The 16,213-nt window shown below is 43.9% G+C and overlaps 1 protein-coding gene and 1 pseudogene across 4 annotated transcripts in view; both read left to right on the forward strand.

Annotated features, from left to right (window-relative positions):
- The window catches only part of TANGO6 (transport and golgi organization 6 homolog), a 192,000-nt gene that overhangs the window by 149,481 nt on the left and 26,306 nt on the right, over positions 1-16,213 (forward strand). For all 4 annotated transcript variants that reach the window (XR_002081659.2, XM_019455446.2, XM_019455444.2 and 1 more), the window contains one exon: positions 4,872-4,985. Coding sequence is in view for 3 of the 4 variants with exons in the window: in XM_019455446.2 (XP_019310991.2) it covers positions 4,872-4,985 (114 nt within the window). In the remaining variant the exon portion in view is untranslated. The remainder of the gene's footprint in view (positions 1-4,871; positions 4,986-16,213) is intronic.
- On the forward strand, positions 6,109-7,767 carry LOC109270715 (mesoderm-specific transcript homolog protein-like; annotated as a pseudogene).

Genomic DNA, 16,213 nt, shown 5'->3' on the forward strand with positions numbered 1-16,213 from the left:
ATTTTTGAGACAGAGAGAGACAGAGCATGAATGGGGGAGGGTCAGAGAGAGAGGGAGACACAGAATCCGAAACAGGCTCCAGGCTCTGAGCGGTCAGCACAGAGCCTGACGCAGGGCTTGAACTCACGGACTGCGAGATCATGACCTGAGCTGAAGTCGGACTCTTAACCGACTGAGCCACCCAGGCGCCCCAAGAATGAAATGATATTATTTATTTAGTTACCGTGTCATTCTCTGTGACAGTTTGTTAAGTGTCCCATGAAAACTCTTAAGTCTTTTGTAGTATGTTCTGGTGGAGAAGGAACTTTGGGGAAACTGACCTTTGGCTGCAAACTGAAGGAATTCTCCTCTGTGAGCATTTGCCATGTTCCAGGTATACTGGAGCACACAGATGAAGCACACAGTCTTTTCCCCCAAGGAAATCTCTGTAGAATGTGAAACACAGAAGAATAAATAGACACTGGACTAGAGTGATATGATAGAATAAGCACAAGGTGCTGAGGGAACCACAGCTGGGACCCTCAGTTAGACTTATCAGGGCAGCAAGAAGATTGCATTGATCAAGTGTCAGGCAGGCAGAGAAAGAGGATATGTGTAATCTGTTTGGGTACGAAATTGAACAAACTAACCACCATGGTCTCTTCTAACATGACCTGACCTGGGGGGTCGTAGCTGTAGCTGTTGGGCATCTGCAGAAAGCTGTCCTACCTGTTGGGTGGTCCAGATTTGGGCACTGTCTATTCTTGATGGCATTTGCTGGTAGGGAAGGAATATAAAGGATAGGATCAATGCCTTCAGTTCCTGTGCTGGAAATTCAGGTTTTTCCTCTCTGTTGATGTCAAGATTTAACTTGTTTGGAAAGCATTGTTATTTTTCCCTAATTCTCCTTGTTCTTATCAAGAGCTGTGGTGCTTGAAACCAAATCTTGATAGGCATTTTCATCTTCATCGCTCTCTCTGGAAAGTAAACATGATGGAAGGGAACCACAGTGAGAGGCCTATCCTCAGTACAGTAAGTAAGATGTGCCCTAGGTGAGAAGTCCATAGGGAAATCCACTTTTAATGTGGTGCCCAGAATTCCGTAAACCTGAGCTTTGAGGTCTGATGCAAAGCTATCACCTCTGATCCCACTGGATGATCCGGGTTGATTACCAGTTTCACCATGACTGACGCAGTTCCCTAAGTGCGTGTTGAAGCTGCATAGGCCCCTGAGATGAGGACTGGAGTGCACGTTCTGGGAGACCCTCCAGAAGCTAACAGACCCAGCATGGTTCCGTGAGCAGGTTATGTGAGCAAGCTGAGCACGTATGAATTGGAGACTGTACTGCCTTTGTTCTTAAGGTTTCTTAGTTGATGAAATAGAAGGGCAGATGGTCTAGTTTCACATAAGTAAGCAGACCAACCGAAATTTTAACAAAGAAATGGTTAAGAAAAGGGATGAAAATGCAGTTGGAAAATTGAAGTCCTGCTTTCTTGACATATACCTCAACTCTGGTACCTTCTCTCCTGGAATTTTCCAAAGTTGGTTTTTGGTAATCTTGCCATTTGTATTATTTTTATTTATGTAGTTCTGAGTATGCTTGGTGTGTGCCAGCTATTTGGGAAGTGATGTTTTTCCTTATTCCTGTTAGTTCCCATCAAGTGTTAAATTGCTTACACTGACTTATAGTGTATGCAGAGGAATCATCATCTTCCTCTTTGCGTGGTTCTCAGAATGGCAGAATGATGTACGTATTTTAGGCAGTGATGACAAGAAAGCCTTCCACAGTGTGGTTTACTAGACTAGGTATGCCGACCCTGAAGGCAGGCAACATGAAGATCACATAGGATGGATTTTATCCTCTGGGAGGACTTAGGAACAGAACAGAACAGAACAGAATAGAAATATGACACCAATTCATAAATTAGTAAAGACCTTACATCATCTATCTATTTGCCAAGCCTTTTAGAGGTGAAAGTCAATGGTAAGTGTGTCCTTGGGGTTGAAGGTGAGAGAGACTAGGTATGAGAGTGACTTGTTCCGAATGGGTCAGTGGAAGAGAGTGGCTATGCATCCTCCCTGCTTCTAGGGTTTGACTAGGGGTCTGCCTCAGTGGCCTGTAGGAGAGCAACATTACAAGTTGGTTATGGGAGCGTGACCTGAACAGAAGGCTGTTCTTGTCTCCAGATGATATCTGCAAGACCATATTAAAATTCTGATGCTTTAAAAACATTTTGCATTGGGCACCTGGGTGGCTCAGTTGGTTAAGCATCCGACTTCAGCTCAGGCCATGACCTTGCAGTCTGTGGGTTCAAGCCTCGCGTCAGGCTCTGTGCTGACAGCTCAGATCCTGGAGCCTGCTTCAGATTCTGTGTCTCCCTCTCTGTCTCTCTCTCTGCACCACCCCCGCTCAAACTCTGTCTCTCTCATTCAAAAATAAATAAACTTAAAAAAAAAAAAAAAACATTTTGCGTAATTGACCATCATATGTTTCATAGGATTTAGTCTTTGTGACAGAGGTGTTGAGGAAGGTTTGTGAACACCCTTCCTTTCATGGGCCACTTCCTGATCATCCTGGATGGCTGATTGCAGATGGACTGGGTCCTGTTCGGTGCATAAATAATAGTCTGGGGGCGCCTGGGTGGCTCAGTCGGTTAAGCGTCCGACTTCAGCTCAGGTCACGATCTCACGGTCCGTGAGTTCGAGCCCCGCGTCGGGCTCTGGGCTGACGGCTCAGACCCTGGAGCCTGCTTCAGATTCTGTGTCTCCCTCTCTCTCTGACCCTCCCGCATTCATGCTCTGTCTCTCTCTGTATCAAAAATAAATAAAACGTTAAAAAATTTAAAAAAAAAAAATAATAGTCTGTAGCAAGCAGGAGGCCATTCCAACTGATCTCACCAAAGCTTGTAATAACCAGCTATTCTCTCAGCCATGCCTTCAAAGTGGCACAAGGATTACAGCACTGGCCTTGCGGGGCAAGCCCTTTTCCAGGCAGGAATCTTCTGCCTCTCCTGATTGTGGGATTAACACCCTACAGCCAGAGCTGGACTCACTGAGAGCTGAGGCACAGCGTGCTCAGCATAGTGTGGGAGACAGAGGTGGCAAAGCTGGATACCAGCAGGGCTCTAGGCCAAGAAGCCTTGATCCACCAAACCTGGAAACCTGGGCCCCAAACTAAACCCAGAGAGAGGCAGGCAAAAGGCTCGGGAGCATCTGCACATTATACGGCCCCAGGCTGGTTTTTGTCCTTTAGTTACTAGACTGAATAAGCTAAACCTCCTTGTGTCAGGAAGGACTCAGACCTAGCTCTAACTTGTCTCTCTGATTTCAGCTCTTACCTTGTAAATACTAAGGGTGCAAGTGGAGGTAGCTATTATATTGTTACCTGTTTGGAGGTCACCCAAGGAATTCCTCCTAAGACTGAATTGCTTCTACCGTTAATGCCACAGGCATGGAAGCCACTGATGGCCTTGGGTCAGGGTGTCCCAGGTCAAAAGCAGAAACAGCTTGCTGGATCTTACTGAAAAACAGCCCCCAAATTGTTGAGCTTTCCTGGGATTTCCCTTCACTCGCAACATGCAAGTTTGTCTAATAGATGTACAACTTGATTAAGTGCCAGTACATCACAGATGCAATTATATTTAAGAACAAGCTACTTCTTCTAATCTCTCTGCCATCGCTGATTAATTAGACACTTTGAACTATGCCCAACTGTTTGAAAGCTGTGAAAAATACAACCTGCATAGTTAAAATTTCTGCACAAGCCTATTTCCTCGTTTGTGCCTGTATTCTTTTTTTTAAAACCTTTTTAAAAACCATTCTTTAAACATAATATGTATTTATACATGTTTCCAAACACACAATCTGGCTATTTTTTTATCATGGTTAGAAATCCTTCCATGGTTGGCCAAGAAATACACTCACACAGTAAATGAAATAACAAAATATGTGAGAAGCCAATTGAATAATTGAGACTTACCTTCAGATTATTGTTCCGTTGGTCACACTTTCAAAATTTTCGTTTTCAATTTTTAAATCTTGCATGAATGCCTCAGGAAGATTTTTTTGCCATTGTTTTTAGGAGTATCTCTTTACTGAGGTTTTAAAATATTTTTGTTCTTAACCAGGAGTGGGATGGGGGCAGGGTGGTAACAGGGTCTAGAAACATTCTTATTTTACGACATATAATTATTAGCTATATATCTGGCACATGCTGTGCTAGTAATTTCTAGTCTTTTCTGTTATAGAGCTGTCTTTTAAAGTAAATGAGCACTGAAAGACCTATTATACACATGAAGAAACCCGGGGAGACTCTGAAATTGGCCCCGGGTGACTCACATGGTGGGGTATGCTAGATTGCAGGACCAGGACACCTGGACATGTGGAAGTAGATCAGTTAGAATATTTATGTATTTTTCTATCCCTGGGCTGTAACTTTCATCAACGGCGCATTCATATTCATGCTGGGCCTTGAACTCCAAAACCTGCTTAGCTAAATCCCCATGGTCCTCACTCCCTAGAAAGCCACTATGGTTTGGATCATCTTTCCTTCCTTTCATTTAGCATTCCCAAAGGGGAACAAGTAACATTTCTTCCTACTTTTGAGGAAATACTTGAATTTGACCATACCTTTGTTTTATACACATATCCCTGCTGACTCCCTAATCTTCTTCCTGAATTCCAAACCGGATTTTGCCCTTTTCCGGAAAAGCCAGACTAAATCAAGATCTCCACCACTAGATCTGTCTCTCTTTATGGAGAATGAGGTAACTATCCACCCCTCTCTAAGCCCGATTGTTTGTGGTGGATGTGTAGAAAGTGGAACATAGTTGAAAAACTTTAGGTAATTGTGCAATCCTGAATTTTATTGACTTTTCCCCTCGCCCTCCTAGGTAACAGCTTGCCTGATTGCTGTGGCTAAAACAGACCATGAAGTTCAAGTGCGCAGAGCTGCCATCCACGTGATTGTGCTGCTGTTTCGGGGCCTCAGCCAGAAAGCCACTGAGGTAAGTCAGTTTCTCACCATATGCAGTTTCCGTACCTTTTTGGTTTTTTTCCTGCTCATCAATCTCACCACGGGAGACCTCAGACTTTATCCCCAGAATAAAATCAGCAGAGATTTTATTCTGTAGTAGGAAAGTTATATTGCTTGCATCTTTAATAGGAGTCCCTATTTCTTCTGAAATAGTAGGCAAACCACACCCTACTGCTGGAGGAGAACCAGAGCATAAGTCTGTAGATCGAGACTCTGAGTCCTGGTGTTCTTCTCAGAGGGGCAGACTCCAGGTGAGCGAACAGGAACACACTAAGCCTGCCTCTGGAGCCTGATCTTTAGTGACTTGTCTCCCTGACTCCTTTCACTGTTCATACCAAATTACTAAAGGATCTCATTTAAAAATGTTTCCTTTTTAGCTGTGAATTCAATCCACAAGATTTTAGTTGCTATATAAGTTAAACATTTTTCCTTCTCCAAGTGGATTTGGTTGGATTTCTCCCTAGTGTGTGGCCAATACGGGAAGAAAGTATATATATCCCTATGTGTGCTAAGAATGAGTGACCTCTAAATTAATTTGCCTCTTGATTTTAATGGAAACCCACTCCCAGATGAGTTTATGGAGAGAGTTTACATTAATAATTCACTTCCTGCCATCCACAGTGCTCACTGGTGGCTGGCACATCAGTATTTAACTGTCAGTGAAGCCATTAGAAGAGTGTTTGTTTTGTCAGACCCACGGGCTTTATTCATGATAGACCGTTGCCACATGAAGTTCTTGACACCATTTTTGTGCAAGCATGAACTCATCAGTTGTCCCCTAGTTATTATCTAGGGTCTTGATGGTGGTGGGGAACACAAAGATCATAACTCAATAATGCAGATTAATTAAATAAATTGCTATCGGCTACAAACTGCCCTTGATGAGAGTCTGCTGTACAAGCGGGAGTTAAAGTATTTTTCACCCATCCTTAAGATCTACAAAACCCTTGACAAATACACCATTGATATGTAAGTTGTTAACAAGAGTGGAAACTGGGTGAGAAGTATACAGGAATTCTCTGTGCTGTCTGTAAGTCTAAAATTATTTCAAAGTAAAATTGTAGTTTAAAATATGAATTACAACACTATTGAAATAGGTCTATACAACTGTGTGAGTGGGCCGTGGCAACCAGCACATCTGGGTACTTACCACTACTCACTGCTTGTCTTGGCTGGCGCTGCCTTTGCGGGCTGTGTGCTGTGCCTGGCTGCCGCCTGGCCCTGCCATGCTGCGGGCGCCGTGGCACCGGGTGCTCCAAACTGCTGTGCTGGGCAGCAGGGGATAAGACGCAGCCACGGTGCACCGAGATCACCTCCACACAATGAAGGAGTGGTGGGTTCAGGTGGGGTGACTAGCCGTGCCCCTGTCTGTGGCCTATCTGCGTTTCCCGGCACTCCAGCTGTCTCCTGCTCTTCACTCATGGAAGTCGTCAGGCAGATTTTTCACCTATGAGAGACTGCACATCTTCTACCAGGACTCTGTGGGTGTGGTTGGAAATCCTGAGATAGTTGTGCTTTTACCTAGGTTTCCAACTTCCAGCTGTGATTAGTACAAGATTTGGGAAGGTCTGACCGGGAGGTTTTAACGAGTGATTGCCCTGGGTTTCTTGGTCTTTGGTTGCAGTGACAAACAAGACCACATCACTGTTCCATATTTGAGCAGGCCAGCATCGTAGAGGCATTTTTGTGGCATCTGGGGCTCCAGAACCATAGGATCAACCTTTTGTCTCATGATTACAGAGGTATCGTTGCTCAGAAGGTGCTCTATAGGTTCGAGCAGAAATGATCTCGTCAGCTTACCGTGAGGAGTCTCTATCTGTCAAATGGAGGTATATTTCCTGAGATTCACCGTCCTCTCTTCCAAAAGCAGCTCAAGAATGGAGGCATGCTGGGGCGCCTGGGTGGCTCAGTTGGTTAAGCATCCGACCTCGGCTCAGGTCACGATCTTGTGGTTTGTGGCTTCGAGCTCTGCGTCAGACTCTGTGCTGACAGCTCAGAGCCTGGAGCCTGCCTCGGATTCTATGTCTCCCTCTCTCTGCTTCTCCTATGCTCGCTCTCTATCTCTGTCTCTGTCTCTGTCTCTGTCTCTCTCTCTCAAAAATAAATAAACATTAAAAAAATGTTTTTAAATGGAGGCATGCTGTCACCCATCCTCACACGATTGACGCAAATTTCTTTGTATTCTCTCGAGGTCTCACCCCAGTCTATGGGCCGTACATCAAATGCTCTGGGAGTGAGCTGTGGGACATGTGGGCAGGGATACGCAACAATGAAGAGAACTTAGTTATCAAGTCTCTTGCGGTACATCATCCAGAGAAAGAAGTTTAGAACATGCTGGGTGAGAGCTCTTGCTTCTGTGACTATTCCCAGTCATTTTATCGGTGGGCCATAGGATCCCACGAACCTCTATGCAGAATTTTTGGAGCTGTGCAGGAAAACATTCCCATGTTCCACAGTGTCAATTCTAGATGACCACATTAGCCACTCTCCACAGCTGGAGGACTCCATGGACTTCTTGAATGCATATATGGGCTTTATCAATTCCACTCCTTCTGAGCTAGAAGGAGTATCTTCCCTGTGTTACCTCCTCTACTCCCTTATCCGTTGTGTATTCCATTTAGGAAAAAATGTACAAAAGAGATCCTGACCACCGAACACCATTCTCTCACAGAAGTCCACCTGACTCACATTGGTGAGAAACATATAGTTAAAAGCCTGGAGAAGCTCCGGCTAAGGATGACCCAACAGTCACCCTCCCCCATCCTTCGAATATCTGAGCGAGTATATGACTTGCCATTGTCTTTGTGCTCTCAGGAAATTCTGGTGGGCACTACTGCTCACTGATACAGAGACAGTCTTAAAAGTCTTTTTTAAAAATTTTTTAAAAATGTTTTTATTTATTTTTGGGACAGAGAGAGACTGAGCATGAGCAGGGGAGGGGCAGAGAGAGGGGGAGACACACAGAATCTGAAGCGGGCCCCAGGCTCTGAGCTGTCAGCACAGAGCCCGACACGGGGCTCGAACTCACGGAGTGTGAGATCATAACCTGAGCTGAAGTCGGACGCTTAACTGACTGAGCCACCCAGGCGCCCCTTAAAAGTCTTTTTATTTATTTATTTATTTTTAAATATATGAAATGTATTGTCAAATTGATTTCCATACAACACCCAGTGCTCATCCCAAAAGGTGCCCTCTTCAATACCCATCACCCACCCTCCTCTCCCTCCTACCCCCCATCAGCCCTCAGTTTGTTCTCAGCTTTTAAGAGTCTCTTATGCTTTGTCTCTCTCTCACTGTAGCCTCTCTTTTTTTTTTTTCCTTCCCCTCCCCCATGGGTACCTGTTAAGTTTCTCAGGATCCACATAAGAGTGAAAACATATGGTATCTGTCTTTCTCTGTATGGGTTATTTCTTAAAAGTCTTTTTAATATTTCTATGGACTTTTATGAAATATTTAGAAATGCTAATTTCTGGCCCATCCTTGATTGGAATCCTTTGGTAAAAAATGAGGAGAGGGTGCACCTCACCTGTACTTGAATGGCTGTAGGGGCACATGCTTTTTATTTATATTTTTATTTTTATTTGAGAGAGTGCAAGTTGGGGAGAGGGGCAGAGGGAGAGAGAAAGAATCTTAAGCAGGCTCCATGCTCCGTGTGGAGCCCAGTGCAGGGCTCGATGCAGGTCTTGATCTCAAGACCCTGGGATCATGACCTGAGCCGAAACCAAGAGTCAGCTCAAGCAAAGGAGCCACCCAGGCGCCCCAGGGCACGTGCTTTTTAAAGTTCTTTAAGCAACAGTGAGTTGCTTAGTGAGAGTGAGTCTTGTCATAACTTTGGATTTCGTTTCATCAGCTACTTTTAATTATAGACATTTTGTTAAAATAGGTTTTGGTTTGAATAATGCAGTATTCTAAGTATACTTTAAGACTATGATTTGCCTGCATGTATTACATGTATTTTATAAGATACTAAACCAGAAGATACTCTGACAGAGTAGTGTACCTTATTACATAGGTTTAATTTCTGAATAAATTGAATTAAATCCAAACTATCTACAGAATTTCCTAAAATCACAGGATATTAAGAACCAGTAGCATCTGTGCCAGAGATTTACTGTTATTAGCCAATTCCAACAGCAAATAACAGCCTGATTCTTCATCCCTCAGTGCTCAGAAGCATGTCCCTCCTGAGCTGGAGGGGAGGGAATCGTTGTATTGTCCGAGTTACCGTGCTGAATGTACATGGATTCCTTTTATGACGATTGCTTGCCTTCTCATTGGTCGTCCCAGAGAGGCCTCCTCGTGAGGCTTAGTAATTCCTGTACTTCACAGACAGGAAAGTTCCAGAAACTTTAAGAACAAATACTGAAAGGCCTATGAGCAAATGGTGCTGAATATTTTTTTTTAAGCCACAGTTTCAATTGTTTTAGTCAAAACAGGATTAAGTGATTATTTTAAATTCTTTTTTTTTTATTAACAACAGGTATAACAACTGAAACTGAGTGTTTATTTTCTATTAATAAAAATGGATTTTTACAAAAGTAGCAAAAAGAAAACCTCTACAAGTGCATACACACCCTGAGTGAGTGAGGGGGGAGAGAGAGAGAGAGAGAGAGACTGTGTGTGTGTGTGTGTGTGTGTGTGTGTGTGTGTGTCTAGTTAGTAAAGTGAGAGAAGAAATAGAAAGCCTACCCAGATTTCTCAGATCTGTGTGTAGCCAATGAAAGCAACACTCCTGGTCTCACCGGTGCTAACATAATTTGTGGCTGTGGAAGATGATTGTCACCTTCAAAAACCCATGTGAATGGAAAACCTCTCTCCTGTTCTCTATTCTGCACTCACAGAAATTTATAAATTGTGCTCACCCAGTGACTAAAGGAAAGGAAATGGGATGAGATGAATGTAGGATTCCTCTTCCTGGTGCATCCTTAAGACCAGGTGTGTTAAATCTTGTAATCGTGGGTGTGATTATAATCAGGGGCACTTTAATGAGAAACGGAGATAACCACAAAGCTTTCAATCTAGGACTTATCTTTTCTGCTGTTTGCCCCCAGGAACAGCTGAAATGAAAGTGCCACTTTGTTGATGAAGTTGTGTGTGTGTGTGTGTGTGTGTGTGTGTGTGTGTGTGTGTGCGCGCGCGCGCGCATTTTTCCCTTCTAATCACTATTTTTAAAGTTACAGAATGCCAAAGATAATTCCAGGGTTCAGTGAATTTTCTCTTGCTGCTAGATGTGCCTGCTAAGGACCTCTGTGGTTCTGGCAGCTCAGAAAGGAGGCAGGAAATCCAGGAAGAGGTGGATGTTCAGAAGATCAGAAGACAGATTGGGATCAGAGAGGGAAGACCTCACTACCCCCACTCAAGAGGTAGCTTTTACCTCTTTCTCATTCAAAAGTAGCCAGAACATGGGGGCCTGGGTGGCTCAGTTGGTTAAGCGTCCGACTTTGACTCAGGTCATGATTACATAGTTCATGAGTTCGAGCCTGGCATCGGGCTCTGTGCTGGTAGCTCAGAGCCTGGAGCCTGCTTTGGATCCTGTGTCTCCCTCTCTGTCTGCCCCTTCCCGCTTGTGTTTCTCTCCTCTCTCTCTCTCTTCCTCAAAAGTGAATAAACGTTAAAAAAAAAAAAAAAGTAGCCAGAATTTTGTGCAGTCAACATAATATCCACATTGGAGGGAGATATTACATACATTTTCTTATTGAAAAACTTACTTTCTCTGCTTAGCCTTATTTTGGCCTTATGGCCATGTCTGTTAACTGTTAATTTATTACCACTGTAGCCTGAAGCCTAGGAGAGGCCAGAAGGAACTCCCATTTAACCGATTCTACCTTACCCTTGCTAGAAGTTAAATTCACTAGGGATGTTCAGAGGAGGAGGTAAGTTTAGATATGTGCCTTCTGTTGGCTTCAGGGTTCAGAACAGCCTTCCTCCACGTGTGGAGGGTAAGCTGAGGAACAGAATGAAAAAATTGTGCCTAACTATCCAGACCTTCCCAGATCTTTGCACAGTGACTTGTTTAAGTATTGTAAATATTTAGAACATCCATTTTCATAAATTCATTCCAAAGACAATAATGAATAATTGGGGTAGTAATGGCTGAGTAATAGCCGACAAGACTGGCCCTCCTTCAGATAGCAACTATAAATTCTGGACATAATATAGTAAGCAGCTACCTTGAGACACTGGAGAGCAGTCACATGCAGGCAGATTCTTATGGGGAGTCCATGCTCACAGGACAGGCATTGTATGGAGTAAGTTTCCGTTTTCTTGGCTTTTAACTTAGGAAAAAGTCTATCCGGGAGCAAATGCAATGCAGGAGGGGCACTGGTGGAGATACCACAGTTTTTCTAGCCTGGAGAACCAGGACGTTGATCTGGGGAAACCGCAGTTTCAGGACAGAGAGGGGAAATTCTGGGATGGATAGATCCTGAGAAAGGATTCCCAAATTCTGTCTGCCTGAATCTCTTCCCGAACCTTTGACCAAGCAAGATACAGGCTTGCTTTAAAAAGGAAGAAGGAGGTGCCTGGGTGCTCAGTCGGTTAAACATCCATCTCTTGATTTTGGCTCAGGTCATGATCTCATGGTTCGTGAGATCGAGCCCCATGTTGGGCTCTGTGCTGATGGTGCAGATCCTGCTTGGGATTCTGTCTCCCTCTCTCTCTCTGCCCCTCCTCTGCTTGCACTCTGTCTCCCTCAAAAATAAACAAAACATTTAAAAACAATTAAATAAAAATAAAGATAAGTGATCTGGAATGACCAGAGGCTCTCAGAAACCTAAACCTATATTTCCTCTAGGAGCAATGTTTCAGTCTCCATTAATTCATTGTTCATGGCAACTTTGCAGAACATAACTACCATGAATAACGAGAACTGGCTATATATAATAGGAAAAAAAATTGATGATCTTAGAAAAAAAGAATGAGTACTTTGGGACTGACTGTAGTTCTTGATTTATTGAGAGAACTACTACAGTCCTCTACACAGTTTGCAGAAAGCAGACTTCCAAGAACTATCAGGTACTTGAGAATTTTGCATATGGGTTTACAGTGACTATAAATTTGGCAACATTTTATATTGAAAATTTCTCCCTTGCATTTTTTATTCTTTTTTTTTTTTTTTTTTTTTTTTATTTTATTTTTGGGACAGAGAGAGACAGAGCATGACCGGGGGAGGGTCAGAGAGAGAGGGAGACACAGAATCGGAAACAGGCTCCAGGCTCCGAGCCATCAGCCCAGAGCCTGACGCGGGGCTCGAACTCACGGACCGTGAGATCGTGACCTGGCTGAAGCCGGACGCTTAACCGACTGCGCCACCCAGGCGCCCCGCATTTTTTATTCTTAATATTTATTTATTTATTTTGAGAGAGAGAGAGAGAGTGAGAGAGAAAGCATGTGTGAGCAGGGAAAGAGGCAGAGAGAGAGAATCCCAGGCAGGCTCCGCATTATCAGCACAGAGCCCGACGCGGGGCTCCGTCTCCCAATCCATAAGATCGTGACCTGAGCCGAAATCAAGAGTCAGACACTCAACTAACTGAGCCACATAGGCGCTCCTTTCTCCCTTGCTTTTTAATATTAAAAGGTATTTCCTGGAGCATAGCTTTTCTTCCTTCTAATCACTAATTTTAGGTGACAAAAACCTAATCTATATTCTGTCTAGTAGGAGATAAGTAGTAGGCTTTTAGAATTCATTCCTTCAAGATGATAAACAAATCTTCTTCTTCTTCTTCTTCTTCTTCTTCTTCTTCTTCTTCTTCTTCTTCTTCTTCTTCTTCTCCTTCTTTTAAGTAATCTCTGTATCCAACATGGGGCTCGAACTCACAATCCCAAGATCAAGAGTCACATGCTCTTCCATCTGAACCACCCAGGTGCCCCAAGATGATAAATGAGTCTTAACACCAGGTCCTGTCTTTAAAAATAAGCAAACCCTGGAAACATCTTCTGGAGGAAGAGTTTGGGATTAATTATTAACTGATGGCTAAGGCAGGTTCTGAGCCAAACCCAGGTCTCCACCCAGGAATGATTTTTAATTCCTTCTTTGAATCCAGAGTTGGACTCGGATGACAGAAACCTCTTCCTGATAACATAATGAGCAGTGGCTTCATGAACATTTGTGCAGTCAGAGGTTACTCTCCTACTTCACTGTCCAGAGAAAGCAAACCCTGGCTTAAAAAAAAAAAAAAAAAAAAAAAAAAAAGGCTCACGTATGACGTGATGCTTTTCTGGTTACAGCAGTTACCCGTGGTCCATCTAAAAGACTGAGTGCGTGCATCCTGGGTTCACCTTGTTTCCTGTCTGTCCAGACCAAGAACTGGGACCCGAGGAGGGTAGGACACTTAATCTCTGACACGGCACAAATGGCAAATTATAAGTAAATGGGCAAGCTGAATGGAAACTTTCCTTCCTTTTATTGGTTTTGTTCTATCCTGAAAGTTATTTTGGCAACATTTGGTGTGGTTTTGGTGCTATGTGTACAGTAAACGGGCCCAGTTCCTTCCCAGAGCCAGTTTCACACATTGCTCCTTTTAACAGATCGAAGGCTCTGTGTGAAGAGTAAATGAAAAGAACATTTATGTAAACATGACTGTGATCCAGGTAATAATTATTCCCCTGTAAACTTTGAAAAAGTGCTTGGGAGAGAGTGCCCTTCCAGGACTGAAATTAAAGAGATTCTTCCCTTCCTGGGAGCACAGGGCTATAGCCGGTTGATCAAGGCAGCAGTTCTGCTGATCATCTGCCAATGGGTTGGTGTTTACAGTATTGATATTCTTCATTAAAGACATTTAATAAGAATTCAGCATTTGTTAGCGGCGCCTGGGTGGCTCAGTCGGTTAAGCGTCCAACTCTTGGTTTTGGCTCAGGTCATGATCTCGTGGTTCGTGAGTTCGAGTCCCACATCGGGCTTGGTGCTGACAGTGCAGAGCCTGCTTGGGATTCTCTCCCTCCCTCTCTCTCTCTCAAAATAAATAAGCTTAAAAAAGATTTAAGGAATTCAGCATTTGTTGGACAACGTTTACAATGTCAAAAGAGACGGTGGCTTAGAGGGACTTTCAAATAAGTCATAGGTTTATAAATGGTCTCTTCCCCCCAAACACTTCCTTCTTTTCTCTCAGACAGTATAGTTGCTTCTCCTCATTTCATTCTTAGAAGACGGGATCCTCTCGGCCTCCACAGTGGTTTCCTGGGTCTGCCTAACAAAGTGCCACTGACAACAGAACTTTGTTGTCTCGTAGTTTTGGAGACCTAAAGGTCCAAAATCAAAGTGTTACAGGGCCATGCGCCCTCTGAAACCCGTAGGGAAGTTCTTCCTTCCTTCTCGCTTCCGGTGCTTTGCAGGCAGGCTTCGGCATTTATTGGCTTGTAGCCACATCGCTCCAGTCTCTGCCTTGTTGTCACATGTGTTCTCCTTGTGTGTCTCTGTCTTCACATGGCTTCCTTCTTCTCAGGACACCAGTGCTGGATTAGGGCCCCCCTACTCTACTATGACCTTAACTAGTCACATCAGAACAACCATTTCCAAATAAGGTCACATTCTGAGGTACTGGGGGTTAGGACCTCATGGTATCTTTTTGGGGGGGAACACACGTTTCAACCCATAATTCCATAGTGCTCTCTCTTTTGTGCTTATGCTTCTCCACCTCTTCATCACTGCCACATCTTAAGAAGCCTGTTCTAGGGATGCCTGGTGTCTCAGTCCGTTAAGTAGCCGATTCTTGATCTCAGCTCGGGTCATGATCTCATGGTTTGTGAGTTCAAGCCCCACATTGGGCTCTGTGCTGACAGTGCAGACCCTGCTTGAGATTCTCTCTCCCTCTCTCTGCCCCTGCTCTACTTGTTTTCTCTCTCTCTCTCTCTCAAAATAAATAAATAAACTTAAAAATTTTTTTTTAAAAAAGAAGCCTGTTCTGTGTAGGGTATCTCTTCTTTGTCACACTCTTACTTTTTTTTTTTTTTTTTTTTGTCTGCTTTAAGGGCCTGTACCACATACTGTACCCTCAGGAAGACCAGAGAAGCAGTGTTTGTGACATGCTTACCTTGAAAGAACTTAATTCTGACACTTGACTAGAAAGAATAAGGAGGAGCATAGAATAATTTTTTGGACTCTTGGCCTTGGTGCAAATCTCTTAACCCCCCTGAACCTCATTTGCACATCCGTCCCATCCCCCTGACACAGATGTGGCAAGAATTAGAAGGGATAACTTGGCAAATGCTTCACACTGTGAAGGGTTGCCAATATGAAAGATGACAGTGATGATGACTACGACTCATCTCGGGTGGTGGCGGTATTGTCATTGCTATTACTACCCCCACCGCCACCACCACGGCCACTACTACTATGTCATCCTTAGATTTGCTGGGGTTTTGAACAATATTTTTAAATCCACCAAAGGTAATTTCATATTTGTTCTGAATGAATAGGCAAGTATTTCCTGGCTGGAACTTTTAGAACCTTACACTTTGTCACACCAGGCTCACACCATCGGTCATCTCAGACTTGGGAAGATAGACTTTACTATGTGGAATCCAGCCTTCTAACTCTGTGCAAGGATCTCATGATTGCATATGCCACCTCGTTCTTCCTCATGGACAACGACTCGACTGGAAAAGTATAAGAACCTAGATGCTTTGGGGGCACTTGGGCGGCTCAGTTGGTTAAGCATCTGATTCTGGATTTCAGCTCAGGTCACGATCTCACAGTTCGTGAGTCCAAGCCCCCACGTCAGGCTTGCGCTGACAGTGAGAAGTCTGCTTGTGATTCTCTTTCTCTGCCCCTCCCCTGCTCATACCCTCTCTCTCTCTCAAAATAAATAAATAAAACTTAAAAGGGGGGGCGGCGCCTGGGTGGCTCAGTCGGTTGAGCTTCTGACCTGGGCTCAGGTCACGATCTCACGGTTCATGAGTTTGAGCCCTGCATCAGGCTCTGTGCTGACAGCTTGGAGCCTGGAGCCTGCTTCAGATTCTGTGTCTCTCTGCTCCTTCCCAGCTTGCACTTTGTCTCTCCGTCAAAAATAAATAAACATCAAAGAGGGAGAGAGAGAGAGTGAGAGAACCTACATGCTCTGCAGTTACTGAACCAAAGGACTTAATATATGTCCAGACATGATTTGACTTCCAACACTCCCTTTCTTCTGTATCACTATGAGGCAGTGGTTATAGCACCACAAAATAATAATAATGCTGTCTGCTTTCATAAAGCAGACACTG

The sequence above is a fragment of the Panthera pardus genome, unplaced genomic scaffold, assembly GCF_024362965.1.
Source record: "Panthera pardus isolate Hobbes unplaced genomic scaffold, ASM2436296v1 HiC_scaffold_19, whole genome shotgun sequence".
Classification (NCBI taxonomy): Eukaryota; Metazoa; Chordata; class Mammalia; order Carnivora; family Felidae; genus Panthera; species Panthera pardus.